At 56.9% G+C, this 25,130-nt stretch overlaps 1 protein-coding gene across 4 annotated transcripts; it reads right to left on the reverse strand.

Annotated features, from left to right (window-relative positions):
• Nucleotides 1-78: 78 nt before the first annotated feature.
• Nucleotides 79-23,743, reverse strand: BCL9L (BCL9 like). Of its 4 annotated transcripts, none has more exons than XM_081333900.1 (8): nt 23,620-23,743; nt 8,260-8,386; nt 7,737-7,859; nt 7,015-7,204; nt 6,787-6,871; nt 4,427-6,632; nt 3,122-3,286; nt 79-2,540 (listed from the first exon to the last, which is right to left on the reverse strand). In XM_081333900.1, exons 2-8 carry the CDS (start codon nt 8,297-8,299, stop codon nt 1,471-1,473), a joined length of 3,879 nt encoding a protein of 1,292 aa, XP_081190026.1. In that variant the 5' UTR covers nt 8,300-8,386; nt 23,620-23,743; the 3' UTR covers nt 79-1,470. The 4 variants fall into 4 exon arrangements, with proteins under 4 accessions (XP_081190026.1, XP_081190023.1, XP_081190024.1 ...); XM_081333897.1 differs by having other exon boundaries at nt 7,990-8,386; XM_081333898.1 differs by lacking the exon at nt 23,620-23,743 and adding an exon at nt 11,047-11,346 and having other exon boundaries at nt 7,990-8,386.
• Nucleotides 23,744-25,130: the final 1,387 nt, after the last annotated feature.

Genomic DNA, 25,130 nt, shown 5'->3' on the forward strand with positions numbered 1-25,130 from the left:
GTGGCAAGGGTTCCGCCCAGTTGTCCAGTGCCAGTCCCTGCACCAGTAAAGATAAGACACCACAGAAGGCTCCTGACAGAAGTTTTGATTTTTTTTAATAAAAAGGCACCTATAAAACAGGTCAATCAATACGTTACAGGCAGCACAGATACCCCAAAACAAGCCTAGAAATCATTTCAAAATAAAAACCAGTAAGATGTCTTCACATATTGTATTTATATATTTATATTTATATTTATTTATATATTTTTATTTATAGACTGGTACAAAATGCATGGCTGGCAGGGGATGGCATGGAGCATCCAGTGCCCCCCTTCTGGTCAGCCTCAGGGGCTGTGGGTCACCCAGACGGCCCTCCTCCCTTGGCCTCATCCCGACTGATGGCAGAGGAAGCGGGGGGGGGGGCTCAGCAGAGGTGACTCAAACTGGGGAGGGAAGCAGGAAGGGAGGCGGGAGACACAAGACAGGACCACATTCACAGCACACGGCAGAGCTGGGAGGCAGGGTGGGATGGGGAGATGAGCGTGACAGTGGATCACTGGAAGCACCTTCTGCAGCGGGGGTGGGGTGGGTTACTGTTGTGGAGAGACTCTTGGTCAGGCCTTCACTGGGATAAATGCCCCAAGAGACCCTTTCCCTCTTGCTTCAATTTCTGTTATCTGAACTCCATAGCACTACTTTTCGTAGCCTCTGACCCTCTCCCTTCTGAGCTTCACTACCTTCTCTCTCTCAGCCTCACTGGGTCTCTGGCGTCGCTCGGAGGCAACCGCTTGCTTTTACCCTCAGTTCATTGCGGGCAACCTTCCTTTTGATGGTAGACTATTTCAACCTTGGATCCTCAAACCTCCTCCTCTCCCCCACCCTTGTGTGTTATTCCACGGCAAGCCCAGGAAGTGGAATTGGGCCGAGGAGCCGTCCGATGGCTATTCTCCAGCAAGGGGCAGGGCAGAAAGTGCAAGGTGGCACGGAAGCAAAGGGAAGGGCTGGGGTGGACTCACCCAGATTGGCCCCCAGTGGGACCACAAGCAAACAAATAAAACCGTTGAGGGGACAGTGCCCAGCAGTCCGGAAGCCCCCCTTGTTTCCTGTGCTGGCCATGATCCATCCACAGCATGGGAGAAAGGGCCAATCCAGTCCCGTGGTGTTTCTTCGTGGCCAACATCCTGTAAGGAGAGCTGGAAGGTGGGGGGGGGGGGAGCAGGGCTGCAACCTCAGGCCCTGTCCCAGCACCAGCCTAGAACGTCCAGCCCTGTGGGCAGCCTGCGCATGGACCCCGCTCTGCAGCAGGGGGGAGAAGAGGCAGGCAGCTGCGGGCACCAGGGCAACTGGTTGAGGGCTTCCACCTTTTCCACTTCTCCAACCCCGAGAAGGCTGGGCCAGCGGTGGCTCCCTCGGACCTATGGGCACTTCCCAATCTCTCCCACCCCTCCGATGGCTTTCAGGAGCAAAGTATCCCCGCCAGGACATTCCTTAGAAGGGCAGGTTGGCCATGCTGCCGGCTCCGGGGCCGTAGCTCATCTGGCCGTCCAGGGAGACGCTGCGCTGACGCATGGAGACCATGAGATTCTGCTGGGACGGGGGGCCCATAAGCGAGCCCTGGGGGGAGATCAGGTGCCCCGCCGGCTGCCCATACATCTCTCCGGAGACGGACATGCTGCGCTGCTTGGCCTGCATGAGTAGGAAGTTCTGCTGGGCCAGGAGGCTCTGCTGGGGCAGCACCAGCCCTTGGGGCAGGCTGTTGCCCACCAGGCCCTGCTGGGGGGGCAGGCCTGTCCTGCCCAACATGGGCATCTGTCCAGGGTGGCACAAGGCCATTCCGCGTGGTATCACTTGCGGGCCGGGCCGGGCCGGGCCGGGTTCCGCCATCATGTTCTGCAAGTTCGCCAGGTGCAGGTTGGAGGGGGGGAGGACCTTGGCCCCCTGGCCCTCCCCCTTGGGGAAGTACTGCAGCGTGCTGCTAGGCTTCTCTGAAGGGATGATGCGGGAAAGGTCGAACTCAGGGATGCCTGTCGGGGTGGGGCGGATCACGTCGCTCAGCTCCGGATCGCTCAGCACGGAGGCCACAACGGGCAGCCCTGGTGGGAAGGGCTCTGGCAGTCGCCCGGCCAGGCGCTGCTGGGGGGGCACTTGCTGGGGAGGCAGCTCCTCCGGAAGGACTCCCAAGCCAGGTGGGTAGTGTTGTTGCTGTGGGGCAGGCGGTGGCTGCAACCCGGCTCCGGCCGCCCCTCCTGGGACCACCGGAATGCCACCCCCATTGGCAGGGGGCGGCTGCAGACGTGGCGGGAACACCAACTGGCCAGAAGGGCCGCAGGGCTGGCCCAGGGAGTCTGGGGGGCCAGGGGGCATCATCGGGTTCTGCACAGGAGTGCCGCTGTGCAAGGGGAGGCCGGTCCCCAGGGGGCTGGACGAAGACATCGGGGGGGCTGCCACTTCCTGGGAGAGCAGCTGCTGTCCAGGGAGGCTCAGGCCCATGGGGCTTGGCACGGGGCCCGGCCCCACAGCGTTCACATGCATTGGGTTGGGCTGGTTTCCGCCCATGCCTGCAAGGGAAGAAGAAAGGCGCTAAGCCCTGGGGCAGAAGACACTCCAAGCACGCCCCAACTCAACTACACTGTTACGGGGTCCAAGCTGAGGCTCCTTGTGCCAAAGAGGCACGGCTGGCTTATCTGTTCTTCCCTCCCCTCCTTTTCCTGAACAGTTCCTGCATTCCTTCTTCAAGGCTACCTCCCTCCAGGCTCCGGTGGTAGGCAGAGGCCCAGCTGCCTGGAAGGTCTGGCCTCTGAAGCTCATGCTGACTGCTACCTAGCCCCCCCCCCGTTGCTGTGGGCTTTGGGGAGAAAGGAGGGTCCTGTTCCTCTTGCTCACTTCCCTAGACCAGAGTCTGTCCCAGGAACAAAGGGAAACTGCAACAAACCCCATTGGGAAGGCAAAGACAAGTTCCTAGCCGGAGCGCCTGCATCAGAGATGGGCAGCTCGCTCCTACAGCTGGGCCCATCTGGAGCCGAGAGGCCCACTGGGACCCTGGGAATGGGGCAGAAAGGCAGCAGGGGGAAGTCCTTGCTCCGTGGGTGGTGCAGGTGCCCACAGCCGGCCTTCTGAGTGCTCCCCTAGCCCCCCTTACCAGACATAGCCCCAGGCGGCAGCAGGGGCCGGTCCGGGAGCAGTTCGTCATCTGAGGTGGCGATGGTCTTGATGGCGTTGTGGTAGAGTGGCGTGGAGCTGGGCATGGCGTATTTGGACATCTGGGACATCATGAGGGACAAAGGGTTCTGGGATGGGGGTGGATCTGGAGAGGAAGGAAAAGGCAGGTTGGGGTTCAGGGGCCCAGAGGTGTTGCCAGGCGGGGCAGAGGAGCTGCTCCGAGACCCAGAGGGCACAGCACCTGCAAGAGAGAAGCAAAAACATCTTCAGGCCAAGCCAAAGCAGTCGGGCAACCCACGGAGCTGAGCCAGGAAAGAGCTGACGTGGTGTAAATTGCGCCAGCCAGCCAAAGGCATCCAGGAAGCCCGCTGGCCTGGCCAGGAGGGCAGCTGCTCTCTTCCCTTCTCGCTCCCCAAACTGGTGCTGAGAAGATGCCACACACGTTTGAGGGGTCTAAGCAGCCATCCTCGTGGGTGGTCCATAGGAGCCCTTGGGGTGCTCACAGGTTTCTCTCAGTACAGTGTGTTAATCTCACAATTGGATCTGCTGGATTACTTTAGGGAAGGGGTGGGTTGCTTTTGACTTTTCAGACCTAAAAGGAAAATAGGGTTACATCGTTCCCCCCACCATAATGAGCACAGGAGTGCCTGTGCTCTTTGTAACTAGGCTGCAGGCTGATTGCAAACAATAAGCAGCCTTAAGCAAGAGGGTGACCTCTATGAACCACAAAGGAACGGGCCCTCTTTGAGGGGAATAGAGCCTTGCAATCACCATATTGGATGTATTTCATTCAACTGAAACCAAGAGAAAATGCTGGCAGTTTTGTCCCTGTCCACATTTTATTCTGGGGCCTCCCACAAGCCATGCGGAAGCAAGGGGCCCTTGATTGAAAGGGCGCTGCTCCGGAGAACAGGCCTGGTTTCAACGTAAAATGGTGCCTTGCAACCTCTTTAGTGCTTTCATCAAAACCAGAAAATGCAAAATGACTTGAGCTGAGCTGGCATTTCTCAGAGGACAGGCGTGATCCTAGTCTCTTGCAATAAAAGTGGGAGCACGGATTAACGACAGCTCAGAGGTTGATCCGACACCAGGTGCCTGGCTGTCCCTCCTGCAAGGGGGCTTAGCAAGAGGAAAGGAATGGGGACCCGTTTAAGACATGGTCTGTCAAGACCCCTCCTCTTTCTTCACAGAGAAAGCTAATAGAAGCCACTGCCTGAAAACCAGAAATTCTCATTTTCCAGAACTGCTCAGCCCCCTCAGCCCCCGGAAAGACCCCTACCCTTACCTTGCTCAAGGTGGCCCAAGGGGGCGGAGTTGCCTATTCCAAGGGTTGGCTTGCCTGGGCTGGCGAGACTGGCTTTGGGGGAGGGTGCCCATCCTGGGGAAGAAACGGCCATGGAGGGCGATTTGAGATGGCTGGGCGAACTAGTTGGAGAGCGGACGTTGAGCACGGAACCCAGCACCTGGGGGGACTTGAGGGGGGCACTGCTGGCAGCGGCAGTTGGCAGGCTGACCAGGGCAGAAGGCGTCTGCGGTGACTTGAGGTTGGCCGAAGGGGACGTGCCCAGGGGGGAATGGGCTTGGCTGAGGGTGGGAGACTTGAGGCGGCCCACACTGGGCGAGTTCATCTGCCCCATGTTGAGGGTTAGGTCCGAGGGGCGGCGGCCCAAGCCCCGAACAGGGGCTGCATGCACGTTCGTGGCCGAGGCGCTGGTGCTGGGTGGCAGGGGAACGTGGCTGAGCCGTGGAGTGCTGGCAATGCTGCCCTGCTCCGGACCAAACATATCAGGTGCGCTGCCCATCTCTGGTGGCACAGGCGCATAGGGGCCCTGCACAGCTGAGAAGCTCTGCTGCTGCTGCGGTGGGGGTGGTCCCTGGCCTGGGAAGGGCGAGCCCATCAGCATCTTCGGCGGGCCCCCCATCATGGGCCCGGTGCCATTTGGGGCGCGCCCTCGGGCCATTTCCTCGGGGGGCATCAGCTCCGGCCCACGGGCCTTCTGGCTCAGCAGCATGTGCTGGTGCTGCTGCTGCGGCGTCATCTGCACGCTCAGGTTCATGTTCATGTTCACGTTCATGTTTAGGTTGGTGGGGGCGGCCAGGGCACTCGCCTCCACCTCCTGCAGTGGGGGTGGGGGGCTCATCAGGGCCCGTCCCCCCCCAAACTCTAGGCCCAGGCCTTCCCCGGCAAATATGCTAGGCTCTACCTGCCGGTGGGCGGGCAAAATGCGCTCCATCTCCAGCCCCAGAGAGCCCGGCCGCTTCTCCAGCAGGGGGTGCCGTAGCAGGTCCTCGCGGGCCCGGGACGGCAGGAAGCGCTCGGCCTCGCCTTGCCCTGGGGGGTACGAGAGGCCCCCGGGCGTGAAGTGTCCTGGACCCCTGAGGGGCAGATCCTCGCCCCATGGTAAGCCGGGCTGCAAGGGGCGGGACCCGCCTCCAACCGAGCCAAGGGACTCCAGGGGCAGGCTTGGCATCGTGGCAAAGCCCCTCTGGACGTGGGCACCTGGGAAGCCACGGGGCCCGGGAAAGGTGGGCCGCAGCTGCTCCTGAACGTCCAGCGGTGTCCCCCGCAGCAGCCATTGTTCCCCGGGTCGGCTGTGGTAGGGTGGCGGGGGTCCCCGAAGCATCACGCCTCCCAGGGGCTGGCTCAGCATCACCTCCTGCAGTGGCCGCCCCGCATGCAAGCTGGTTTGCTCCTCCTTGCGGCGCTTCTCCTCATAGTACTCCTCCTGCAGCTTGCGCCAGGCCACCTGCTCGGGGGTCAAGCTGTCCTGGCCGAGGCGCTGCAGCACCACATTCATCGGCTGGCCCAGGTCCACCCCCGGGGGCAACGGCCCCTCTTGCTCAGGGCCTGGGCCCCCCAGGCTCTGCGTCTGTGAGATCATGGACTGCAGCGGCTCCTCATACTTCTTCACTCCTGTTCCAGGGAGGGCAGCCTGGGGAGGCTGCGGAGCTGCAGCTTGGGGGGGCAGGACGGTCCCTTCCCCAGTGCCTGGCCCACCCTTGAGGAAGGGCTCAGCCTCACTGCCACGCAAAAGCAGGCGCTCGATGTCCCGCAGAGTCTGCAGAGACCGTTCCCGGTGCTCCAGCTGCTCCTTGGAGAGGCCTTCGGTGTTGAGGGGGTTGCGGGGCCCGTTTCCCGCTGCGGAGGGGGCTGTGTTGGCCCCTTCCCCCAGCAAGCCCTCTGCAGTACTGGCCTGCAGGGAGCTGAGCGTAGTGGGTGTGCTGGGGTGGGTGCTGCCAGGGGCCACGGAGCTGCTGCTGTTGCTGCCGTTTCCCACCGAGTTGGGCGTCAGGTCCTGGCAAGCTTCCTCCGGGGCACCCTCTAGCGGAAGGGCAGTGCTGGAAGAGAGTGGTCCTTGGCCGAGCCCCAGGGTGGGGGGCCCAGGCTGCTGTCCCTGGGGCTGGCTGCTTGGGGGCAGGGGGGTATTGGCAGGAGACAGGTGGAGCGGCAGGGGCTCAACAGCACCTGGCATCTTCGGGAGAGGGGCAGGCTGCAAAAGGAGAAAGAGGGCAATTGCGGGGAGTGGGAGTCTGTGACCCACAGCGGACTGCCAACCACCCCTGCTCCGCCAACAGGTCTCCCACTCGTGCAGTCTGGCCTTCCCAGCAGCACAATCGGCTGCCTCTCCCCAGCTCTGGCCTTACCTGGTCCAACTTTGCCCGGGGCACATGTTGCTGATGGTAGCCAAGAATGGAGTCTGCCTGGCCCTGAAGGACAGCTGCTGCAGCCCTGCAGACACCCAAAGAGCCATCAGGGGATCCAGCTGTGGGGAAACCCAGCCTCCCTGCAGGAAAAACCTCCCCCTGGTTTGGGGCTGGCAGAGGCGAAGGCTGGCCCAAGCTCTGGTCAGGGGCAGAAGCGCCATGGCTTACGTGTTGGCCAGGTGTGTGGTGAAGACGTAGACCAGCTGCAGGCCCTGCTTTCCTCCGGCATCTGACCGCAGGCTGGGGGCTGCACTGTGAGGGGCACCAGGCGTGTTGCTTTCACTCAGGGCCGGCAAAGGGTTGGGTCCTGGGCCCAGCTGTGCACCTGCGCTCATGGCCGACTCGGCTATGTGACAATCTGCGAGGGACAACGGAGGCAGGCTGTGGCACCCAATTGGCTGGGGAAGAGCTGAGAGTTCGGCTTGAGGTATGCATGCAGGGGCAGCACTAGAGAAGTCACCCCAGAGGCACCCAGCGCCCCACGAAGCTTGCTGCCTTCCCTGAAGTGCCCAGCAGGTGGCAGACCAGAGCACCTCCCCTAGTCACCCACAATTATGCAAGCACCTAACAAGCCACCTCTCCAGCTTGGGAGGGCGGACCCCCTGCCTTCCCAAGTCTTGCCCCATCCCCCCTGAAAAGCCTGATAGCCCATCCCCAGTAGCCCCCCAGCAATGATGGATACTTTCTCGTCCTGCTGGTTTCCTTGGAAAGCACCAGCTGACAAGCCAGCACCTGCAAGGGCAGTGAGAAGCAGCAGGAGGCGCTTCCAGCAGCCACGCTTTGCCACAGCGTGGCTGTCTCACCCTGAGAGGGGTTGCCAGAGGTTGGGCAGCAGACAGGTGGCTGCTCCAAAGAGGGGGGGTCTCATGCCTGAGCCCGTGGGCACTCACTGTGGCTACTCCCCAGGGACTTGTCATCATCCTCGCTCTCCGGACCAGAGCACCACTCGTCCCCGCTGTAGGGCTGCTTCCTCTCCAGCACGCAGCGCCTCTTGCTCCGAGGGGCTGTCTCGCCTACCAAGCAAAAGGCTGCGCTGAGCCCTCCTCGGTCCAAAGGACAGCAGATGAGATGCCAGCCCACCCTGTCCCACCCATGGAACTAGTGGAGCCATTGTTGCGCCCCCTGCTGGCCCCGCACCCTCACCTTTCAGCTCCTTGTCCAGTGGGGTGGCAGTCGCTTCCCGCCGCTCTCCCGAATCCACGGAGACACTGCGCTCCCGCCTGACTTTGCCCTTCAAGGCCCCAAAGACAGAAACAGGAGCCTGGCTGGCTTTCAGTGCCAGAGGGCCTGCGGTGGGCTGGCTGACTTTGCTGCCCTGGCTCCCTGCCCCACCCACACCTTTAGTGCCCAGGTGGCCGGTGGGAGGGGGTCTCACATGGTGGGGTTGGGACTCAGGGTGTGCACTGCTATTACCTGTCTTTCCATGATTGGCCAGTTTACTGTCAGAGTGCATTTGACTGGCTAAAGTTTCTGTCAGCGACACTGGAGGAAGCGCCGTGTCTCTGGGTCCACTGCCACTTCCTGTCAAGCCAAACGCCTCCTGGGTGGGGAGGGGGAAGAGGGACAGAAGACAAAAGCAATCATCAGAGGGGCAAGAAGAGTTTAAGTTTAAGTTTAAGTTTATTATATTTGTATACCGCCCTTCTCCCGAAGGACTCAGGGCGGTGAACAGGGCACATATAAAATACAAAATACAAAAATTAAAAGAGAATTAAATACAGGGCCCGAGCTAAAACAATAAATAATAATGTAAAACCACAATAAAAAACCCCAACACATCCCCCATCAGGCCAGGCCGGCTTGTTCAAATAAAAAGGTCTTCAGATCGCGTCGGAAGGAGCGAAGGTCAGGCGCCGTCCGGAGCTCAACCAGCAACTGATTCCATAAGTCCGGGGCGCCCACAGAGAAGGCCCTCCCCCTGGGGGCCACCAGACGACATTCTCTGACCGGTGGCACCCTGAGGAGGCCCTCTCTGTGGGAACGCACAGGGCAGAGGGAAGTTGACGCCGGCAGCAGGTGATCCCCGAGGTACTCCGGACCCACGGCAGATGCCACACCTCCTGCTCAGGACACCCATCTTGTGCCAGGGTGTCCCCAAGACCTCCAGCAAACTTTGCATCCTCACTCCCCACAAGCCCTCAACCGTGGGGCCCAAGAATCTCCCCTGCTGCCCCTGCGAGTTTGCAATGTGGCCCCCCTCTCTGGCAGAGCTAAGGAAAGGGATGCCCGGTACTGCCTGAGGAGGCAGCCCCGAGGGCCTGTCAGCCAAGCCCTCCGAGGGATCCACTCCAGAAGGTGCCATTCCAGGTCTTCTCATCCAAAAGTGGCCAAGCAACACAGATTCCTCCAATTACGGGGAAAACTATGAGTGGGGGGAGGCAAGTTTAAAGATGTTCAGACATATTGAAGAATCAGCATAGCTTCTGCAGAAGTAAGTCTTATTAATTTTTCCAAGATCCACGGATTTTTAGACAGAGGCAAGTCTGTCAAGGCTTTAAAAAAGTATTTCAGCTGTCCTGGGATAAACAGTAACTTCATTATTAGTTGGGATAAGAGAAAACACAGAAGAGAAACAATCAACAATTCTTCCAGCAGATGAACATGAAAAGTTCTAAGGGTTTGTGCTGGAACCAATATCTTCATAAGCGGGCTGAGCACTAAAATGACCAAACTTGCTTACAATCCAAACTAGTTTTGCATGGTTAAGACAATAAAGAAGCATTGAAGAACTTCAGAAGCTCCTCTCCAAACTGCTGGAGTGAACACTAAAAAACAAAGTATGCAAAACAAATCCTAAATAGGTATCCCTGGCCGGGGCGGATGAGGAAAGGAACTTTTTATAGCAATTTAATGAAAACGCACCCCTGTTGTCCAGTTGCTAAAAAACATGCAAATTCTACCTTGGGAATCATTGGAAAGGACCGGAATTAACAGTCCATGTCACCATCCTTTCATACAAATATATAATACGCTGGAGAAGCCTACGCACATTTCTGTGTGAAATTCAAAACATATATTGTACTGTAACAATTGACAATCTGCAGAAAAGTGGCTAATGGGCTAGAGTGCACCTTGTAGGACAAGGTCTTCCAACTTGGCCCTTTCATGACTTGTGGACTTCAACTCCCAGAATTCCTCAGCCAGCGTGCCTGGCTGAGGAATTCTGGGAGTTGAAGTCCACAAGTCATGAAAGGGCTAAGTTTGAAGACCCGTGTTGTAGGATTTTGGAAAAAGGGTGAGCAATAGGCGATTTGAAAGAGGCCAAGAGAATCCAAAGGGACAGCTGAACGGGGAGTTTCAGGACAGGGGAGGAAGAAGCCCCCCACTCCCTGCTACAGCAATGGAGGGGGGAAGGGCCCCTTTCCATACAGCTTTGAGAAGACGTTGCTCTCAAGGCCTGAGTGGCTCTGGATCCCTTCCTGCCCTGCCTGGAGCACTAATTTCAAGCTCCTCTTAAGGTTCCTCTCAAGGAGGGGAGGGGTCCTAGCCCACCCCTTGGCCTACTCTTATCTCTGGCTAGCGGGTGCTCCAACACTTAGGGTGTCCTTTGTGACACCCTGTCTCTTTAAGTATCAGCCATCATGTGGGCTGGCTAAGCCTCTGGGGACCTATTAATAGCAGCTGGAAAGATCACATCACTCCAGGGATATTTATATTCCTCCTCCCATACCAGGAGAGATTTATTTCCAGGCTGCCCAGTGAGAGCCTGCTGGAGTGGGAGAGGGGAGTTCAAGTCACCTGCAGAAGAGACAGCGGGGGGGGGGGGGGGGCAGACACAGCCTCAGGATCAAGATGTCTCCAGACGCCAATGGCAAAGGCCAAGGATCCGCACTCTTCCTCAACCAGCACCCTCCAAGCTTGCTACTGGACAGCAGTCCCCCCCCCCCACGCCCCTCCCGGCCACGCTGGTGGGAAAGGCCTTGGAGCAGGAGGGGGATTCTGGACTGCTGCCCTGCTTGCTGCAGGTGCCTTTGGTTTCGGCTCTGGAAGAGGAGCGGCTGCCCCTCCAAGCCACAGGGGGCCCTGTGCACCTTCCATTTCCCTGTCCCTGAAGAACCTGTAGCCAGGAGCCTTCTCAGGGAAGCTCAGAGGCAGCTCGGCTCTCCAGGCCCAAAAACCTTCCAAGGGAGCGTCCCCATTGCCGCCTCTGCTCTGGTGCGATCAGACTCTGCCAAAAGTCCCTCAAATGACAAGTCCTACCTGAGACGGGATCCCTCTGAGGAGTTCTGAAGCCCCGTTGGGCTCAAGGCTCAAGGCTTGCTCACTCCCTGTGGAGGAATCAAACGGTCTTGAACATGTTATCTGGACTGAGTTCGATCCTGTTTCCCCTGATGATGTGGACAGGATTATGGGGAGGCTGAGTTCCACCACCTGTTTATTGGACCCGTGTCCCTCCTGGCTGATTTATGCGGCTCAGGAGGAGACACAGAGCTGGTTCCAGGTAGTAATATCTGCCTCTTTGAGTGAGGGTATCTTCCCCGCCGCTTTGAAGGAGGCGGTGGTGAGGCCCCTTCTCAAGAAGCCTGCCCTGGACCCAGCGATTTTAAACACCTATCGTCCGGTCTCCAACCTTCGCTTTTTGGCGAAGGTTGTTGAGTGTGTGGTGGCGCATCAGCTTCCTCTGTTCCTGGAGGAAACTGATTATCTGGACCCATACCAATTGGGTTTCAGGCCCGGGTACAGCACGGAGACGGCATTGGTCACGCTGGTGAATGATCTCTGGCGGGCTCGGGACAGGGGTTGTTCCTCTGTCCTAGTTCTATTAGATCTCTCAGCGGCTTTTGATACCATCGACCATGGTATCCTACTGCGGCGTCTCAGGGGGTTGGGAGTGGGAGGCACTGTTTTGCAGTGGTTCTCCTCCTATCTCCTGGGCCGCTCGCAGCCGGTGTTTGTGGAGTTCCTCAGGGGTCGGTTCTCTCTCCCCTCCTGTTCAACATCTATATGAAGCCGCTGGGCGAGATCATTCATGGTTTCGGGGTGGGGTATCATCAGTACGCTGATGATACCCAACTTTGTTTCTCCACCCCGAACCAACCCAGTGATGCCCTCGCCGTGATGTCCCGTTGCCTGGAGGCGGTCCGGGTCTGGATGGGGAGAAACAGGCTTCGTCTCAATCCCGCCAAGACTGAGCGGCTGTACATACCGGCATCTCGGACTAACCAGTTCATTCCACCTTTAATGATGGGGGGGGTGAGGTGTTACCCCCGTCGATAGGGCTCGCAACTTGTGCGTCCTCCTGGATTCACGGCTCAGTTTTGAAGACCATATCGGAGCCGTGACCAGGGGGGCCTTTGCCCAGGTTCGCCTGGTGCGCCAGTTGTGGCCCTACCTGGACCGAGATGCCCTGCGCACAGTCACTCATGCGCTCGTGACCTCCTGGTTAGACTACTGCAACGCTCTCTACATGGGGCTGCCCTTGAGGACCACTCGGAGGCTTCAGCTGGTGCAGAATGCAGCCGCGTGGGTTGTGATGGGGGTTTCCCGATACTCCACGAGCTGCATTGGCTTCCGGTTGCCCTTTGGGTGAGATTCAAGGTGCTGGTGATGACCTATAAAGCCCTAAATGGCGAGGGTCCGGGATATCTGAGGGAACACCTGCTGCCGGCATCAAGCTCCCTTCGTCCTGTGCGCTCCCACAGGGAGGGTCTTCTCAGGGTACCGCCGGTAAAAGATTGCCGGCGGATAACACCCAGGGGGAGGGCCTTCTCTGTGGGTGCGCCTGCCCTTTGGAACCAGCTGCCCGTGGAGCTCAGGATTGCCCCTGACCTTCCCTCATTCCGCCAGGACCTGAAGACTTGGCTCTTTGAGCTTTCTGGCCTGGACTGAGGGTATTAATTGAGATTTTAATTGGATTTTAATTGGGGTTTTATATTTATTGAAGGTCTAAATGTAATTATTTTAACTGTTGTTAATTTTTGTAATTGTTGTATTATTTTAAAAACCTTGTGAACCGCCCTGAGTCCTACGGGAGAAGGGCGGTATATAAGTCTAATAAAGATAAAGATATGGGACCCCCTAAATTAATGTTAGGGAAGTTTAAGCAGAAGGTATCAAAGGAAGCATCTCAGGAGGGCTCTAGAGAAGAGCAAAGTCCCTCTGAGGAGAAGACAGAGCCCGGCCACAGCCTTCCTTCAGAGATGGAAAGGATGCTTTGCAAGGGCCTCATGTGCCCAAACCCTTTGCGGCTGTATTCCCAGCCGCTCAGCCCATGAGGGGAGGCAAGGCTGGGAATGGCACCGGGATTCCTGCTCAGGACTTGGAATGACTCCTTGGGTCAAGCACAGGCCCGGCTTGGCTCACAGGCCACAAGCCATGCTTTCAGAGACTGCTGCGGGCTGCATACTCTCCCAGACACAGACCTGTCCCAGGGTCTTGCTGGCCCTCTTTCGCTTCACTTAAGGGGAGGGGAGGGAATCCCACCCTCAGCCACCAATGCTGGAGGGAATACTAGCTCCTCCTTCCACTGGACAGTCATAAGCCTCACACACAGGGCTAGCCAACCAGCAAGACAGTGATGGTGGGAGGCAGTGGGTCTCTCTGCAGTTAGGAAAGAGCTCTCTGCAGCCAGAGAAACCGACGTGCCTTCCCCCAAATCCAGACTGAGTTCAGGGCAGTGTTTTGGGGTCTCTGGACATTCTCTTGGATGTCACACCCATCCCTTCTGCTGGGCTAAAGTAAAGCACCTCCAATACCTGGAGCCAAGCCAGGAGGTGGGGATGTGGAGTAGAAAATGGCCATTGTGTCAAGACCATGCCTTCCACCAGCAACAAGATTCAGACCCCCGGCCTTCTGCTTCCAAGGGCATCAACTTTTGTGTCCTGCCTCTGACTGCACAGGGAGCCTGCACATTCACAGTCAACCTGGCCTTCCAATATGATACTGAAGACCACCACAAGACCCCCAGGCCAGCAGCCGCCCAGTGCCCCAAATTCTGTGCCGAGGGAATCCAATTAATTCTTCAAGAGACAGCCAAGGATGTAGAGTAGCCGGAAACACAAGCATCTTCTTTAGGGAAGGCCCTGCCAGGGCACTGGTGGCACAGCCTCCTTTCCAAGCAAGGTGTGTGTCCTGCTTCGGCCTCTCTGAACTTCCAACTTTTGTGCTTACTTTTTGCAGCAGCATTTCTTGTCTGGGGTTCCACAAGAGATTGAAGAAGAAGAAAAAAACTACACTGTGCCACGAGTTGAGATATAGCCATTTTTATCCCCAAGACCGGAAGATTGTTTCAAGGGTTCCTCTGGGCTGGGGGGTGCGGAGAGGAGGCTTCTGCCTGGAGGAGAGCAGGGCAACGGGGTAGGAAGCAGGAGCTGTCGTCCAGCAGGGAAGAGGCAAAGCAGTCTTCTCTAGGGACAGTCCCTGTACAGGCCAATCTGGCTTGGCCGGCCGCATCATCTTTGCTGCGTGAGTGTCACTGAGAACCGTGGCTTCCTTTATTATTACAAAACTCAGGAATGTTGATATTGTCATCAGCCAGGAAAAGGGCGACTAAAACTGCTTGCTTGTTCTGACGTTTTAGGGAGTAAAATTAGAAAAGAAATTACACATGCTGACGTATGCAGACATGCAGCTGAAAGCCCTCAGGCCCATGCTAGGTTTGAGGGTGGTCACCGTAAACCAGCCCTCTCTGGGCTAGTCATTGGCTTTAACCCAGCATGCCCACCAATCCATGCCCCACCTTCACTGTGGGTCTCCTAGCCACCCCACAGCTATATACTGAGCTACTTGCCGGAAGGTCCCTGATGGGCCAAGAGCAGCAAACAGGATTCCAAGGTGGGACAAGGTGACTTCTACTGCAAAAAGACTAGTGCAGCGGTCATTCAGAGCCCCTTGGGTCAAACTGAAGCCACTGACCGGCAAAAGGACACTCCCTCCTGCAGGCATTTCTGAGTACCCTGCAGAGAAGGGTGCTTCTCCCCATCACTTTATCCAGAATTACTCCAGAACTTCTATAGTGCTTTTCTGCCCCTCCAAGCACTTCCCTGTGCAGAGCTGTAAAACCACCAGCTTTCTTTTTCTGCCTCCCCCCATGATCTCCAGGCTAGGTACTCCTCACAGTTCGAAGAGTGGTTGGGACACCAGGGCAGAGGGAGCCCCAGAGCTCACTGGCAAGGCGGGAGGGATGTGGCTCAGAAGCAGGAGGGGCCAGGAGCAGGAGCAGGGAATCTCTCTGAGGCACCAGCGATAGTCCTCTGCCACAGCTGGCAGGCCGCCTTCCTCTAACGCGTGGGCCAGTCCACTGGATTCCACCTAACAACTGCTCCCCTCTTCCTAGCCTGATCCAGGGATGGTATGTTGAGCTGACCCAGAAGGTCTTGGGAGACCTGAGGAAGCAAGGCAGAGGCAGACTGGCTCCCCCATGTTTCTGAGGAGTTTTCAACTGGGGAGGGGCCAATTTGGAGCAATCTGCCTCTGCCTGCTCAGCTCAGGCAAGGCCATGCCTGTCTCCAAATCAGCGGTCACTCGAGGTCACTGCAACCCACAGCAATGTGCTAAGTAGGTCGAAGTCTGAAGAGAAACTGTCTTTAGTAAAGTTCCCAAGCCTTGGCTCATACAAAGATCACATTCTTCGCTGTCTGAAGTGGGAACAGACCCAGAACATTCTGCAAGTTTTGAGAATGAAGCAAATCTTGTTAAGAAAGGCTCTCTGATTCCTCATGCAGTTTCCTCGAAGCAAGGCTGGAGAGGCGTCTGGAATTCCTTGGTGCCAGGATCCGATTCGCCCCAGCCCGATGCCATGGTTTGTTTGGTCTAGCCTCTGCCAGCAACCCACCCCTCGGCTCAACAGTTCCATCCTTGCCCAAGCAGACTTGCCATTTTCTGATCAGAGCTTTTCCCACAAGGAAAATCTGCTGGCGGAAGACTATCGGAAGGTTTCCAGGGCCAAGTTCTGCTCTAAAGGCACAATCCCTACCCCTCCTCACAACTTGCCAAGTCACAAAACTCCGATTCAGCTCTCCAGGAAGGACCACAGGCAGCCAATCTTCTTCTGGGGGGCTGAAACTGTGCTCCGCTGGGAGGATCACAGTGGCTCCCACTGCACGTATTAATGGGCTAGTAGCACCTTGAAAGACAATAGATTTGCTACTGCCCCTTTGACCCTGGCCTTAAGAAGCCTCTCAAACTTTGAAAACTAGCCTCTCTCCAAGTTTTGCCTATTGGGCTGGAAGCAGGAGGCCCTGGGGCTACAAGGCCCTGTGCCAGGAGAGTCTCCTGCCAGCTAGCACTGATGGAGAACAAAATCCCCTTGCACACTCCTGCCCCACTGGTCTGCCCTTCTGGAATCCAATTGACTCATGCCTGGTCCAGTCCCAGAGGAGCCAAGGCAAGCAGGCCTTTGTTGTGCATACACAAAACTGTCGCTTAGTGAAGGCAGAAAAAAAAATCCAGGCTGGAGGGAAAGGGAGAAACCACACTCTGATTTCTGGGAGCCAGCCAGCTCCCTGACTCAGCCGGCTGGGTCTGTTGCCATGCCCAGCTCACCCAGAACGCCTGCGGGCACGGGGAGGGAAAGATCCTGCACAGGATGGCACCACCCCCAGCCCTATTCTGACCTCCCCCACCTGGAGTGTCAAGACGTGGCATGGCTTCTCCTTGAGAAGGCCGCCATTCCCAGCTCTTTGTGCTGTGGCCATGATCCAAACTGCCTGGCCCAACAGGCTCCTCAGAGCCCAGCCAGCAGACAGACCCAGATCTGACCCCTGAGGGAGGGCAAAGCACCCTGCTGCCTGGGGCCAGGAGACCTGAGTGGGCAGCAAAGAAAGGCCCATGCAGCGGGGCCAAGAAGGAAGTTGATCGCCCAGGTGGGTCCTTTCCTGAAGGGGAAATGCCTGCACTTGGGGCACCAGCTGCTCAGGGCATGCCACTCCACCTCATGTGGGGCAGAGCCCACCACCCGGATAATGGTGGTGAACATGTGACCGTGGGGAAGCACACCTAGGAGCAATGGCCAGATGTCCCTTGCAGGCTGGAGCCTGGAGGGCTGAGGCCTGCCCCCGTGTGCTGGCCTGAGTTTGTGCTCACGTCAAGGTCACCACTTCTCCACAGCATTCCTGGAAAGAGGCCAACTGGAGCAAATGGCCCATATCCCCTGTTGGCTGGCCCAGGGCAGGCCCAGCAATGGGAACATCGGGTATGGGCAGCAAGGCATGAACACTCCTATCCCCCTCCAGGGCCTGCCCAACTAGCATTTTCCACATGTTCAGAGACTGTCCAAGGATAAATCTGAATAATCCCTTCTGCTCCTTCCCCTCCCCTCCAATTGCACCAACAGTAGGAATCTATTCCAGCCATGGCTCCACTTCAAGTCATTTGGGCTGCCATCAAGTGACCAGCAGCTCTGAGCCCACGCAGCAAGGGTGTCAAACTCGCCATGTCACGTGATGTGTCGTGACATATCGCGACTCTTTTTGCATTGCCGGCAATGGGGTGGGCACAGCTTCAGTATGATGAAACTGGCCTGCAGGCCGGCAGTTTGACACCCCTACCATACAGCAACGAGCAAGAGATCACTACATCTCTACAGAAATGCATAAAACCAAGGATGAAAGCATCCTAGAATGTATGTGGGTAATTTAAAAGGGGGAAAAAAGAACAACATTGCTATAGGTATATACTACAGGCCATCCAACCATGCAGAAGAAATAGATGGAACTTTTTGCTAATCAGTTAACAAATGTATGTAGGAAACACACCACAGTAGTCATATCAGAATTCAAGATGATGCAGACAATATAAAGCAATACAACATAATGAAACCAAAAGAGCTGATTTCAACAAACTTAGAGCTTGGGAAGGATTCTACGGATGAAATCTTAAAAGGGAAAACTACTCAAGAAGCTGGGAAACTCTGAAAAAATATGATTATAAAAGCCCAGTCCACCCCAATACCACTGAAAAAGAAAAATAAGAGATCCAAGAAGAAATCAGCATGGATGCACAAAGAACTCTCTGATAAACTGAAAGATAAAAAGGATCAGTATAAAAAATGGAAAGAGGGACACATAACTAAGGCAGAATTTGCAAAGATGAGGTCAGGAAGGCTAAGGTTCAGCATGAAGTCAGATTTGCAACAAATGTCAAAAATAATAATAAAAAGTTTATTTCAATATATAAAAAAACAAGAAAAAAGTCAAAGAAACAATCAGTCCATTAATGAGAGAAGATGGTGAGGAAGTGACGGGCAACAGGGAAAAAGCAGAGCTGCTTAAATTTTTCTTTGCATCTGTTTTCACACAAAAAGAAGAAACAGTCGAACTTGCCAAAGATAGAACCATAAAAGACAGGCTAGCAATTCAAATTGAAATAGGCAAGAAAATGGTAAGAGACACCTATCCATTCTAGATGAGTTCAAATCACCAGGACCTGATGAATTACATCCCAGGTTTATGAAGAAGCTGGCAGACCTGATCTCAGAACCCCTGAACCACATCTTTCAAAGATACTGGAGCACCAGAGGATTAGAAAAGAGCTGATATGGTTCCCATCTTCAAAAAGGGGAAAACAACAGATCCAAGAAACTACAGACCAATCAGCCTGACATCAATACCTGGGAAGATCCTGGAAAAGATAATCAAACAATATATCTGGGAACATCTAGAAGCAAGCAAAGTTATAACCAGAAGCCAACATGAGTTTATCAAAAGCAGATCATGCCAAACAAATCTTATTTCATTCTTTGTCAAAATGATTTAAGTTTTTGGACTTAAGTTTTTGGATTTCAGTAAGGCATTTGACAAAAATAGACCACAACCTACTTCTTGGTAAGCTAGAAAAATGTGGGTTAAATAGCATCACCACCAGATGCATTTGTAACGACTGACAAACTGCACTCAATGTGCAGTCCTTAATGGAACTATGTCTACATGGAGGAAAGTATGCAGCAGGGAAACTGTTTTAGGCCCAGTACTCTTCAATATCTTCATAAATGATTTAGGTGAGAGGATAGAAAGGGATCAAATTTGCAGACGGAATTGTCAACACAGGTAGACTCAAGATCCAGATGTATCTCGACAGACTTGAACAGTTGGCCCTATCTAACAAAATGAAATTCAGTATGGACAAAAGTAAGGTTTTACGCTTAGGCAAGAAATACCAAATATACAGGTACAGATTAGGTGAAACTTGACTCAAAGCAGAGGGGCAAGAAGAATCTTGGAGTCCTAGTGGACAATCATTCAAATATAACAATAACAATAATAGACTTGGAAGGCACCCTTGAGGTCTTCTAGTCCAACCCTTTGCTCAGGCAGGAGGTGTGAGCCAACAGTGTGTTGCAGCTGCCAAAAAAGCCAATGCAATCCTAGGCTGCATTACTGAGGGATAGAATCAAGACCACATGAAGTGTTAGTACTGATTTATAAGGCATTGGAAAGACTATACCTGGAATACCACATCCAGTTTTGGTCTCCAGAATATAAAAAAAAATGTTGAGACTCTGGAAAGAGAGCAGAGCAGAGCAACAAAGATAATTACGCGGCTGGAGGCTAAAACATATAAAGAACGGTTGCAGGAATTGGGTATGTCTAGTTTAGTGAAAAGAAGGACTAAGGATGACATGACAGCCTTGTTCCAATATTTGAGGGGCTGCTATAAAGAAGAGGGCTCAACCTATTATCCAAAGCACCTGAAGACAGGACAAGAAGCAATGGATGAAACTAATTGAGAGAAGCAACCTAGAACTAAGGAGAGACTTCCTAACAGTGAGAACAGCAAACCAATGGAACAGCTTGCCTTCAGAAGTTGTGGGTGTTCCATCACTGGAGGCTGTTAAGAAGGGACTGGACAGACATTTGTCTGAAATGGCGTAGAGTCTCTCGCTTGAACAGGGGTTGGACCAGAAGACCTTCAAGGTCCCTTCCAACTCTAATTCTGTTAAGAGCTTTGTAAGGCCCTAATGCCAACTACTCAGCCTCCTGCAGCGCAGCCATGCCAAGGTGACCCTCTCCACATGCAGCGGTTGGCTCTGGCACTTGCCACAAGAAGGCATCTCTCTCCCCTGCAAGGAGCTGGTTTTGTAAGAGAAGGGGAGCCCAGCAGGTGCACAATGTGGGTGCCAGGGAGGGATGGAGAAACTGTCAGGAGAATGGCAGGGTGTGCTGGTGCCCTCCATTTTCTTCAACTTCGTAGGACTGCATTACAAATGAGTAGCCAGCAGGACAAATATATGCAAGACCTGAGGCATAATGAGGAAACGATGGAGACCTCCCATAACAAGGGAAAGGATAAATAAATTGGGTCTTAAATAACCAGACACGGGAAAGGCAGGGAAGGAGAGCAGCTCCTGATTCACACGAAGACACTGGGCTACAAACCTCAAGACTTTTGTCCCAATCAGGCTGAGGATGCCACTTGGTGAATCAGCTTGTGACAAGAAAGAATTTGCCTTTTGGGGAGGGTTAGTGCTCCCCCCCAGCTTCCCATCCCTTTCCTCTTCCTGTTGCAGAGGCAAAAGAAAACGCATCCTTGTGCAGAAAGGCAAAAAGTGGAGGCGATGCATGCTTTAGGGGCTGGGGGGGGAACCTTTCCAACACGACTTCTGTAGTCACGGGGAGAAGAGGCTGCTTCAAGCCATAAAGGGAGCTGCACTAAATGGTGCATCAAGACAGCAGGTCAAGCTGCCCACAGGGGCGCTCTCAGAATGGAGGGGAAATAGGAGACCCTTACACGCCCCACCCCAGACAGTGAATCCCACGAAGAGAGGCTGGGTGCAGATCAGCCGGAGGACGAGGGAGCGCAGCACAAGACTCTCTTCTCTAGGGTCCTTCGAATAGAGCGAGGGGGAGCAGTCAACCAAGCAGACCAGCTAGCAGAGAAGAGCGCCACTACTTTCTGAGACTGCCCTTCCAGGACCCAGCCAGGAGCCTGTGTTGCGCATCAGGTCTGCTGTCTATCTCAAGAAACCCAGCAGCCAGCCTGCCGGGACAAGAGGGTGCTTGGCCCTCCTGCAGCCAAAGTTCAGCAAACCCAACCAAGGAAGGGCACTGCTCTGAGTGGCGTGCAGGGGAATGCCACGAGAGTCCTAGGCATCTGTCACGGATACCAAGCCATGCAAGGGCTATGGTGAGAAGTGGTGGACGCAAAAAGCAGCCACAAAATGCACACATGTATATAGCAGGAAATAGATTCCAGCAAAAACAGGAAAGATCGTATAAAACTGCCCGATGCCCTGAGCCCGTCTCCCTGCTCGCTCTTCTTCGCTCTTAGCATCTCCAGCAGGCAGCCTCCGACCCAGCATGAACTGTGCCTGGCCTGGGTCAAGGCTCCTCGGTAAAGCTACCACATACGCTCTTCAGCCACTCTCTGCCACCTGCCCACAATGGTTCCTTTGCTAGGCCCAAGCCTCAGCTCTCTGGGATGCCCCTGGCCTTTCCTGGGACCGGGCTTCTGCCTAGGCAGGCAGCTCTCTGCTGTGACTTTGGTCTCAGCCTCTCCCCTTCTAGTGGGACCCCCCTCACAAAAGCCCTTCCTGGCGTTTCCTCCCTCCAGAAAAGGCTATAAAATGTTCCAAGCACAGCCAAAAACTGGGGGGGGGGGAGAGGAGGCAGGCTCAGCTCATTAGCAGCTGCATGGGGAATCCTGGAGGGGGAGAGGTCGCTTAATGTAAAACAGCCCAGCCTGAATGAGAAAATAGGAACCAGGCCTAAGGGGGGGACTCTTGGCTCCAGTCTCCACTCCCCCCTCCTAGTCTGGCCCATCGTCACAGACACACTGGCCGGCCTGAGATGAGCTGGCCTGAGGCAGAGGAAATTCCACCCTGTTGCTTCTGGCAGCCAAGCCCCCTTGGAAAGCAGCTACTCAGCAGTTTTCTTATAAGGGGAGGGGGCAGTTCCAAGTCACATATTCTTCCTCCTCTGTGATTTCATCACCCAGGAGGGACTCCCTGAGGCAGGAGAGCCAGGCCTCCAGGGGGCTCCCTTCCTTCAACTGGGGGAGGTCACTCCGGGCCATTCCAGGCAGACTGGGCACAGACCGCTTTCATGCTGCTTACTGACCTATTCCTTCTAGCTCAGCTCTTTCTGTCAGAGTGCCTGGTGTGGTAAGGCAATGTGGCAGGTAAAGCTCCTCTGCCTAAGCCAGCTCCCCTGAAGCCTGGGCACTCGCCAGCCAAACCAGTCTCAGCTCTTTCTGCAGGTCTGATGAGTGCAAAGGGATGTCCTAAAGAGCATCCTTTCCCCCCCCCCCGCATCACCCAAAAGCAAGACTGCTGGAAATGGGGTGCTCCAGAGATCCAGCCTGGGCCAAATGGGGTTGGGGGTTCTGAGAGCCTCCTGAAGAAGCAGTGAGAAAGGAGAGGAGCCTCAGATGAGCCTAGAAAGGAGCCTCTGTTAAGTAACCCAAAGGCCCCCTCAGACCGACTTCTCTGTCAGTGCAAAAATTAAGGGCCTAATCTGCACCCACCAAACTTCCATCCCCATAAGGAGCAGGTAGGCTGGGTATCCCGCACCACTGGCTCCAAGTTGAGGAAGCTATCCCTCCTAACCAACATGCAGACACGATCCACAGCCAATCCTCACCCCCACAACCTGTATTTACAATGGGGGGGGCAAGCTATCTGGCACATGGAGGAGCCCCCCTGCAGCCGAAACTGCTACCTCAAGAAACAGGTCCAGAACGTCAGTGTGATCATTGCGATGGCAGCCACTGAGCAGAGCAGGCAGGCTGGTAGTGCCAGAGGGGCTGGGAGGGGCGCCCAGGAGAGGTGCCAGAGCAGGCTTTCCAGCAATGGGGGGCGCAGGGCATTCGAGCTCTGTACCATTTGGCCCTTGAAGAAAACATGCGCAGCCAGCTCCTTCGTGCCAAGGGAGCAAGGAAATGAGAGACGGGCCATCCCAGAATGGGGGCAACCACATGGAAATGGGGCCAGACCTACCGAGGCCACATGGCAGGTGCTCCCGCAAAGGAAACCCAATTTTGGCAAAACCACGAGGGGATCCCCCCCCACTCATCAGTGGAAGGCCAACAGGAACTCGCCGAGCCAAGCCGGGAGCGGGCTCAGCCCAGGCTCAAGCCGGGAGCCAGCTGCCTGGCGACCCTGCTTCCCGAAGGGCAGCCCCAGAGGCCGTTTGGACCGAGCCGCCGGGAGCCGAGCGGGGCTTCGGGCCAGAAGCCGCTGAAAAAACGCTGCCCTCCCCAGGCCCGCCCGCACCTTCTCCCCTGCACGGGCCGCCGCCCCGCCGACGGGACGGCAGCCCACTCCGGCCGCAAAGCGCGGTCCACCGGCTTGCGTCGAGGGCGCCTCGGCCTCCGCCACAGGCCCCGCCGGTGCCCAGGCCGGGCGAAGGGAGGCGGCGCAGCCAGAGCGCCGTCTTCGCGGCGAAGCGACGGCGGCGGGTTCCTCGCCCAACCAGAAGACAGCGGCGGTCGGGAAGAGCCAGCCGCGAAGATGGCCACCGGCCCGGCGGGGAGAGCGGCGGCCAAAGCCCGGCGGGGCAGGCCTCGGGCCCGCCAGTCGCGGGACCTCGGCGGAGCGCAGCGGCGGCGGCCTTCGGGCGTGGGAGTCGCGGGCAGGGCCTCTTCCTGGCTCGCTCCCGCCGGGAAGGCGCCGCCGGGCTCGCGGTCCGCAGGCCGCGACGGGCCCCGCGGCACCGCCTCCCATCCGCACGCTCGGCCGGGCCAGCCGGCGCATCCCGCCTTCGGTGCCGGCGGCGCGGAGCTTCGCGCCCGGCTCAGCCAGCCCTCCGCGGCTGACAGCGCGGCCACGCCAGCGTCCCGGGCGGCGGCGGCATCCGCGGGACAATGACCATCCCGGCCCACGGCGCGGCGCTGGCTTACCTGCTCCGGAGAGGCCGTGGCGTGGCTCCCGCCGGCCGCGCGAGGGGCCGCGGGGGTCCGCCCGGCGCCGCTTTCGCTTCCGCTCAGCACCGGGCGGCCGGGCGCTCCGGGCGGGTCCTCGCGCCGCCCCTTCGCGTTCCCGCCGCCGCCGCCGCCGCCGCGGCGCCCGGCACGGCCTCGCCACGCACAGAAGCCGCCGGAGCCCCCGGGCAGCAGCGCCCGCCGCGTCCGCCTGCCGCCGCCCGCCGCCGCCGCCGCCGCCGCCCGCTCATTTGGGGGCCGAGCGCGCTGGCTGCGCCCCGGGCGAGGAGCCACTCCGGGCAGGCGCCGCCGCCGCCGTGTCAGAATAAGAGTCGCGCCGCCCGGCTGCTCCGGCTCGGCCTCCCAGCGGCCTGTCGGGGCGCAGCACCTGCCGGGGCGGGCACGGGGGCGGCGGTTGGGGCCCCTCCGAGGAGGAGAGCTCTCGGCCGGCCACGCGGACGGGCGCCCGGGCGGGCAGGGCGTGCGGGCCGGAGGCGCCCAGGACGCTCCGTCCCGCCCAGCCTGCCTCCGCCGCGGGGAGCTCCTGGCCGAGCGCAGACGAAGAGCCGCGCAGCGACCGCGCAGGGCGGCCCGGCCTGAGGAACCGCGGGACGGAGGGCTGACGGAGCGCCGCCTGCCGGGCCGGGCAAGCAGCGCTCGTCCTGGGCTCCGCTCGGGACCCCCCTGTGCGCCTGGACGGAGGGAGCGGCCGGCCGCGGTGGGCGTCGCCTGCAGAAGAGCGCCTCTGAGCGTGTGTGAGGGCTTTCGGCTCCCCTCGGGGCGCCTCCTTTCCGCCCCCGGTGCCCGACTGCGGCGAGGCTCATCCCGGGAAAAGAGAAATGATTAACTTGGCGGGGGGGGGAGGGGGGGTCTCGAAACAACCAAGCCGGATGAAACCGGGTAATTGCTTGGAGGGGAAACCACGAGGAGATCCCAACGGTGTGAGAAAGAGACTGTAGCGACAGAAGAGTCTTAAGGGAGGCTGGCCCCGAGGTCCTCCACCAGTCTTTCCCAAAGCTGCTTTTTCAGGAGGCAACTGCACTTTCTTATTTTTCTTTGAAGACGTTTCGCTTCTCATCCAAGAAGCTGCTTCAGATCTGACTGGATGGTGGGAAGTGGAAGGATCTTTCCACTCCCTGCCATCCAGTCAGAGCTGAAGCAGTTTCTTGGATGAGAAGCGAAACGTCAAAATAAGAAAGTCCAGTTGCCTCCTGAAAAAAAGCACCTTTGTGACAACCATGACCTGCATAACTGAGAATCTCCACAGACACCCAGTCTTTCCCTCCCCACCCCAGTGGAAGTGGCTGATGGACCCTTTTGCTCCCTAGATCTGACTCTTTGCCCGCCCTCTGGCACCTTGGGGAAGCCTGGACTGGCCCTGTGACCAGCACCAAACCTGCCCTCCCTCACGAGAAAGCAGAATCCCTTGGCCTGCCCCTTCCCTTTGCAGACCTTTACTGATGTGGGGAGAATCTGATGGGCCGAACCGC

The sequence above is a fragment of the Vipera berus genome (assembly GCF_964194415.1).
Source record: "Vipera berus genome assembly, chromosome: 8".
NCBI classification, from domain to species: Eukaryota; Metazoa; Chordata; class Lepidosauria; order Squamata; family Viperidae; genus Vipera; species Vipera berus.

What these genes read in the sequence shown, in the direction of transcription:
- BCL9L (XM_081333897.1), bottom strand. Translation starts at nt 8,299, where the DNA reads ATGCACTCTGACAGTAAACTGGCCAATCATGGAAAGACAGGTAATAGC. An exon ending in CCCGGGCAAAGTTGGACCAG is followed by an intron (nt 6,633 to 6,786) that starts GTAAGGCCAGAG and finishes CTCCTTTTGCAG; the next exon opens with CCTGCCCCTCTCCCGAAGAT. An exon ending in GCCGCCTGGGGCTATGTCTG is followed by an intron (nt 2,541 to 3,121) that starts GTAAGGGGGGCT and finishes CTTCCCTTGCAG; the next exon opens with GCATGGGCGGAAACCAGCCC.